The sequence below is a fragment of the Seriola lalandi genome, unplaced genomic scaffold, assembly GCF_002814215.2.
Source record: "Seriola lalandi dorsalis isolate HSWRI2012SDOR001 ecotype SW California unplaced genomic scaffold, Sedor1 jcf7180002054688, whole genome shotgun sequence".
Classification (NCBI taxonomy): Eukaryota; Metazoa; Chordata; class Actinopteri; order Carangiformes; family Carangidae; genus Seriola; species Seriola lalandi.
This window is the reverse complement of record NW_019525241.1, coordinates 1,106,130-1,113,297: the sequence shown is the minus strand read 5'-3', so window position 1 is coordinate 1,113,297 and position 7,168 is coordinate 1,106,130. Positions and strand designations below refer to the sequence as shown.

Genomic DNA, 7,168 nt, shown 5'->3' with positions numbered 1-7,168 from the left:
GGGGGGGGCTCATACACAGCATAATAGTTGATGTGGATTATTAAGTGGCAAGCAGGGTGTGTGTGTGTGTGTCTGGCGGGTGGGATGGGGGCTTATCCGACTGCCTGCTTGGCATGTTGTAAGATGTGTGTTAAGTTTTTCAATCCCTTCTCCGCTGACTGTCAGTGAAGAGTGGATGAAGAGAAACGGAGAGAGAGATGGAGAGGGAGAAGGAGATTTACAACAAGGCGGGGGTGTCGGTGGGACTCTAAAGGAGTGGGGTGGGGGTCTCTCTCTCTCTCCCTCTCTGAGGGCAATTGTCGTAAAGTGATAGGGGGGAAGTAAATGGCTCATAGGCGACCGGTTGACTTGGAAGTGAGGCAGCGGGGGAAAGCGAGAAGAGAGGAAGGGGAGGTGAGGGAGGAGGGGGTGAGATTACAGCTTTATCTTGTCATAGTAAATTAACACGGCGGCGCAGAAGCGCTCAGCTACACACTGACCTCTTCATCCCGCCTGCCTCGCCTGCCTGCTCAGCTTTGGCCAGACCACTTTACCTGCCTGCTGCAGCTGTACGGCCCCCCCCCAAACACACACACACACACACACACACAGGGAATAAAAACAGCACTCACACATATTTTAAAAGCCTGAAAGGTGTCAGATTATTCACTTTTGTAAAATTTTTGTTTTTGTACAAACCCTGGCTGTGGATAAGAATAGTGCTCCTCATAATGGTTTGCAAATGAATGTAGTTTAGCTAAAAGGGTGTTTTACTGAATGTGAAGTTCTCACCGTGCAGCTGGACCCTGATTGGCTGAGAGCAGCTCAGTTCAAACGCCTGATGGGAAGGATTTTAGTAGCAGTTCAGTGAGGTCGCCCAATCATCACAACAAATGTAGTTATGATGCACCCACGGGTTATTAAAGGATGGATCTCTAACTTTATTTGTGAAAGAAACAAAGTAAACATGGTGAATCATTATAACATGACGCACTGAAGAGAATAGTATCTTATATATAATATATAACATTATATAACATCTTTCTTGCCTATTTGCTCTCTTTTAGGTCTTTTGTGTTTGTGTTTTGCAAACCCCTTGCAGAAAGAAATGTTTTCACATCAGGCAGAGGCAAGCATCTTCTCTCTTAAATGTGTTAATGGACAAACACTAATTATTTCATTAACAGGCGGGATGCGTGCTCACACGATAGAAAACTATAAAGATATTTCATCGGGCATTATTTCTTATTCATTTTCCTCCACAAACCCTCTCTATCCCTCTTTTTGTGTAATTTGTATGTGTGATTATGTGTGTGTGCGTGCGTGCGTGCGTGCGTGCGTGCGTGCATGCATGCGTGTGTGTGTGTGTGTGCTCATGTGAATTTGACAGATTTAACACAGTCATTGAGCAGTCTTGAGACACAGTGGTCACACTTAATTTCTCATGCCAGTGATGCACTAATGAATCAACACACGCTTGCCTGTCAACAGTGAGGGGTCGTGGTAAAATATACTGGCATGCATTTTAGCCAAACTGCTATTTAAAATACAGAAAATACAGCTGCATGTTTTTAGATAAGGAAAGGGCAAGTGTGTAATTCATGGACAATAAGTTTAAATAGACAATTAGCATTTCTTAAGTAATTCAATTGCAATTATTTTAATTTTTCTTTGAAATAAGCATTGATGTTAATATACTGAAATAATTATCAATGTCACAGTAAATATATATTTCTCTTTTTAATGTGAGGTTTCCATGGTGAAGTTGAACCATATTGTCGGAACAGGAGGATAAAAGTAATGTGTGTGTTTGCCTGCTTGTCCCAGCCTGAGGGACCTCCAAGTCAAAACTGACAGTCTCTGTGTTTAGCCATGGCATGTAAAGAGATTTGGTGTGTGTGTGTGTGTGTGTGTGTGTGCGCGCGCGTGTGTGTGTGTGTGTGTGTATGTGTTTGGCAGTGTGTCGGAGGTGTGTTAAGTGTATGTCGTTGAGATTGGCAGCTCTGGCGCAGAGCTAAGTCTTTACCCCCCTGCAGGAGTGATCAGTGACATTCTCTCAGTGTGTATTTGTGCATGTATTTTAGTTCAGCAGCTGTTTCCAGTTCTTCCTACTGCCACATTGTCCATGCCTTGATCTACGACGACGCGCCAAGCATCAAATATTGTTTTTCACACATACACCTTGCACAGTCCAAGACATGTCAGGCTATAGCACAGAGAGAGAAAGTGAGTTTGTTCTATCGGGCAACAGAGAAGGAGGAAGGGAAGAAGACGAAGGGAATAAAAAAAAAAAAGAAGAAGAAGATGAACAGCGGCATCTGTGCTGGCTGTAGGAAAAAAATAGCATTTGGATTTTTTTTTTCCTCTTTTTCTGGCAAGAGTTAAGTGTTTTTAAACCAACATCTCCTCACAGATGAGCTTAAGAAGACAAAAGTTGTTTAATTCGGTTCCATTGCAGAGGCAGTAAAAGGATAAAGAGAGTGAGGCGCAATTTTTACTTTGTTCCAGTCATTTGGAAGAGAATTGACATCTGCAAACTAAAGGCAGAACCGCCCACACTGCCAGCCTGCCACATCCAGTGCATATAAATACATGTATGCAGGCACTCACACATTTACACACACACGCACACCTACAGGCTATGTGCACTCACAGTGTCACACATATATGCACAGAAATGGCAGAAACCTGCTCGCACACATGCACCGAGAGGAGGGCATGAACGTTTACAGTATCCAGAAATTCTGTTTGTACTTATGAATAAATGCATGTTGATGAGAAAAAGTTTTGCAACCCGCATTAGAGCAGGAGCAGAGAAACATGTCGCTGCGCATGCACACACACACACACACACACACACACACACACACACAGGCTGAGTGACACTCGTTTACAATAGAGAGGCTGTCTTGTGTCTTGTTTTTTTTTTTTTGATCCCTCTGTGTTGGACTTTGCAGTGCAAATCGCCAGCGACGCACATGGATTATATGTTGGGAGGTTGATGGGAAAAAGAAAATCATAAGCCATTTAAGTTGCCTTTGGGATAAGGGCTGTCTGTCTGACTTCACACATAAATAATGTCATGGACCCTAATGTACCAGGTCTTTGAAGAAGCCACGGCTCCCCGCTAATTCCCTTTGATTGGGAAATGACCTCCATTGTTGGACACAGCGAGATGACATCTCCCTGGCAGCTTTCTGACAGAGGAAAGAGATCCGACAACCCCTCACCCCCCAAACTCTACCCCCCCTCCTTCTCTCCCCTCCATCTCCCTCCCGTATTCTTGTTCTGTTTGTTTTGTTTGCGCGACATCTTTCTCGAAAGAAAGAGTGCGGCTGTTTTAAGTAGGCGCTGGATTAGATAAATGGGATGTGACAGGTGTGACCGCTGCCTTCAAGATGCCTGCCTTCCTCTCTCTCTCTCTCTCCCTCTCTCTCTCTTTCTCTCTTCCTCCGTGTATCTCTGTCAACTCGCTTTCTCTCATTTCCTCTAATAACATCGCTTCTCTCTTTCGCCTTTCCTTCTTTCTTTCTCTGACTTCTACCCGCTTACACTCCTCTCTCTCTTTCTCTCTCTCTCTCTCTCTCTCTCTCTCTCTCTTGTCTCCATACATTTGCATGTCGTGTCGGCGCTGATGCAACTCGTAATCACAAAGCCGCTCATTTTGAAGTCTGAATTTCCCTAATCTGAAGAACAGGGGAGAGGGTGACGGAAGAAAGGAGGCAACAAAGAAAGACAGGAGCAGGTCGAGCAGGAAGTTGGTCAGGTGGTGAGAGGAGACACAAGGCACTTTCCCAGCGCAGCACAGCCCTCAGCCGGCGAGTTAGCAGTCTCAACAGCGTCTGACTGAAGCCTCATCACACAATCATGCAGTATATATACAACTGCTACAGCCGTATCATCGCTGTCACACTCTGTCCCTCCGTTACAATGCATGTGCAAGAGCGCCGAGGAGAAAATTTGTGAATTATTGAGCGCGCTGACTTATTCAGAGTGTGGAAACACACAGACCCAGAGAGAGAGAGAGTCAGTGAAGTGTAGAAAATGCCATGTGATAATGGTCTTCTGTACCTCTCATATTGTGTTTGGCCACTGACAATGAAAGCATCGTCAATATTGAACGCCTCTGTCTGGCTTTATTCTCTCAGTAGAACGCAGAGGGGTGATTTGAGAGATTGTTTAGAGGAGGGTTTTTTTTTCTCCTCAGCTGAAATGGATGCCTTTATAAAAAAAAAAAATACTTTGCCTATAGGATAGAAAAGAATATAAAATGGAGTCATCCGGGGTTTAGATGACTTCATTGTGGACTGTGATCTCAGTATTAAGTTCCACTTCCACCAGCAGCCTGCGAGTTAATGATTACAAAACCATCTCCGCTTTAAAACGCCATAATATCATTAATGCAGCTGGAATGTACCACTAACTTTCTGTTTCTCACACACACACACACACACGCACACGCACACACACACACACACAGACAAACAGAGGTACTGTATATGTGTGCCGCTGTCCCAGGTGGCATACTCCATACTGTAGTCAGATTAGCCAAAGATTAACCCTGTGGACCATTGACCCTCCTGTCTGCAAAGAGCTGAGCTGACAGACTGACTGACTCACTTGTTTCTGTAATTAAACAGCACGACACACACTTTAACACACCTGTTTTTTGCAAGTGGGAGCGTACGCGTATTTGCTTGTATGCATTTAGAACATTTATACAATAGTATGTGTGACAAAGAGATGATGTGTGTGTGTGTGTGTGTGTGTGTGTGTGTGTGTGTGTGTGTGTGTGTGTGTGTGTGCGTGTGTGTGTGTGTGTCTGCGCTATCTTGAATCTGGCGCTGCCCTCCCTCTCAGTCAGTGTCACTATTAATTGGGCTGAGCCGGCATTAAGTCTGTCCAAACAAACACAGGTTTTATTGGGTCAAAGATTAAGATGCTGGAAGTTACTTACCGCTCAGCTGCTGTCAAGCTTCTTTTTTTTTTTTTTGTTTCCGTTTATTCAGATTCATAAGTTCTACTCCTTCTCCCTCTCTAGAAAATAAAAAACCCAGAATCTACAAATATGCAAATATTTTCATTGTAAAAGTTTAACTGTTCTCATCATTGGTTTCCATACTACATACGTTTTTTTCAAAATAATATTTTGTCTGCAAGAGTGCAGGTTTTTTTTTAAGAGGATCCAAAGATCATTAAACTTACCATGTTTAAACTGTAAATTTAGCCACAAGACAGCAGGATAATTATTCATCATGACAGCTTGGCATAAGCCACAGAGCTTTACTTTGAGCTGTATATATTATATTTTGTAGCTGTCATGCTGATTGCTATTTTGTCTGTTTTTTTTTTGTTTTGTTTTTTTACCCTTTTCACATCTTTCATAAGTTTATGGAAATGATTTGACACTGTTCCAAAGCTTTATCTGTTTTTTGTGATTTTTCTGTTTGATGGAGTTGCATCTTCAGCATTAATTGTCACAAATCTTAGGACAAAAGTAGCGCAGCGCTGAAACTTGGGCTTGGGATTCGTTACAGTAGCGTTGGACGTCCCTCAAAGCTGAGCTGTTGAAGGCTTTGTAATGAAGAGTTAGCGTGACTCTAAGAGTGTGCGGAGGCTTTCGCTGCTGTTTCATGTGTTCGTTCTGTCAAGTACCTCCAAGTCAGTCAAATGCAGATTCCAGAGGATGTGAGGGAAAAAGAGAGAGAAGAAGTATGCCCTAACTTGAGATAACTGGCCGGTGATGAAAGTTGGTTGCACTGGGCTATGGGAAGGGGAGATGCAAAAGAATAAAGGGAGCAAGAGAAAGAGAGGAGGATGGAGATAATGAGTGGGCGTATGCCAGCTCCTCCCCCACCTCCTCCTACTTTTTTTTCTCCCACAGTTTATTTATTTATGTCATAAAGTTTAGGTGATTTTTGAAAACTAATAATTTCTTTCTTTCTTTACCCAACCTCTCCTCTCCTCCCCTCAGGACCATGACGGCACTAAGGGGAGCTCCCTGAGTCCTTACCCCCAGCACAATTCTACCTCACCAGGCAAAGAGGAGGGTGGAGGCGGGGGACGGCCCTGTAGCGACGGGGGTTCAGCCACGGGCACCCTGGGGACTCCCGAGAGACGCAAGGGCAGCCTGGCAGATGTGGTGGACACACTGAAACAGCGCAAGATGGAGGAGCTGATCAAGAACGAACCAGAAGGTCAGTGATGAAAGGGGATGCTTGTGCAGCCAGATGTGTGATCTGCAACTCTCCCGTCTCCCGTCTCTCTGGCTCTGTGCCTTTTATCACACTCTGTTGTCCTTGCTCTCGTCTTCTTTCTTTCTGTCTTGTTTTCTCTATGGCTCTATCACTCCCTCTCTCTCTCCCTCTGTTATGAACCCACACACTTTCAGATGAGAGGCGAGCCTTTGTTTTTCCAGCACACAGACAGACAGCATTAGCTGTTTGGGCCTATTGTCCACCACGCTTCGCATATTTATCACAACCTGACAAATAAGATATGTGTGTGTGCATGCATGTGTCCATGTGTGTGGAGTGTGTGCTTGAGTGTGTGAAAAGCCTGCCAAACATACATGGATATCTTAACACCTCTCCAAATGTTTCCCGGCTTTCATTTTTAAGCGGGTGGCACACTCACATTAAGATTTCTTTGAGCTTAATAATCAGTGAGGGTTAAATGTAACTTGTCAGTTTCCCTGCTACCTTTGTAACGTTTGGTTAAATGCTCTCTCAGCCCTCAGATAAAGACTTCACACACTGTTGAGGAGGCTAAACCAGATTTTTGCCCAGGGCTACATAGCTTAACTTGATTAGCCCCCACATTTCATTCTCAAATTTAGCCTTGGGCCAACAGTTGGAGTCGGGAAAAGAGATAAAATTAGCCTGTGGCCAACTCTAATTTCCACCGGGCAGATACGTATGTATCTATCACTATGAAACGCATGTGATAGTGATAATGTGATAAAGGGATCGCCAACAGGTGTCCATCTCCTTTAGGAGGACGGGGCAATATAAATAACGTGGTGCTTTATTGGTGGAGAAATATTTTATGTGCTACACAGGGAGTTCAGTGTCAGTTTTAAAACGGGAGCCTGAAGCTGGTGGGGGGCTGCTGCCTTGTTGAAGGGCACTTCAGCCGAGCAGATTACTGGTCTAAGTAAGCCTACCAAACTCAAAGCATACCCCATCAA

General features: G+C 44.1%; 1 protein-coding gene across 6 annotated transcripts in view; it reads left to right on the top strand.

The window, feature by feature from the left end:
* sox5 (SRY-box transcription factor 5) overlaps positions 1-7,168 on the top strand; it is a 91,790-nt gene that overhangs the window by 14,855 nt on the left and 69,767 nt on the right. For all 6 annotated transcript variants that reach the window (XM_087178414.1, XM_087178412.1, XM_023423000.2 and 3 more), the window contains exon 3: positions 5,954-6,176. In XM_087178414.1, the coding sequence (XP_087034540.1) occupies positions 5,954-6,176 (223 nt within the window). The remainder of the gene's footprint in view (positions 1-5,953; positions 6,177-7,168) is intronic.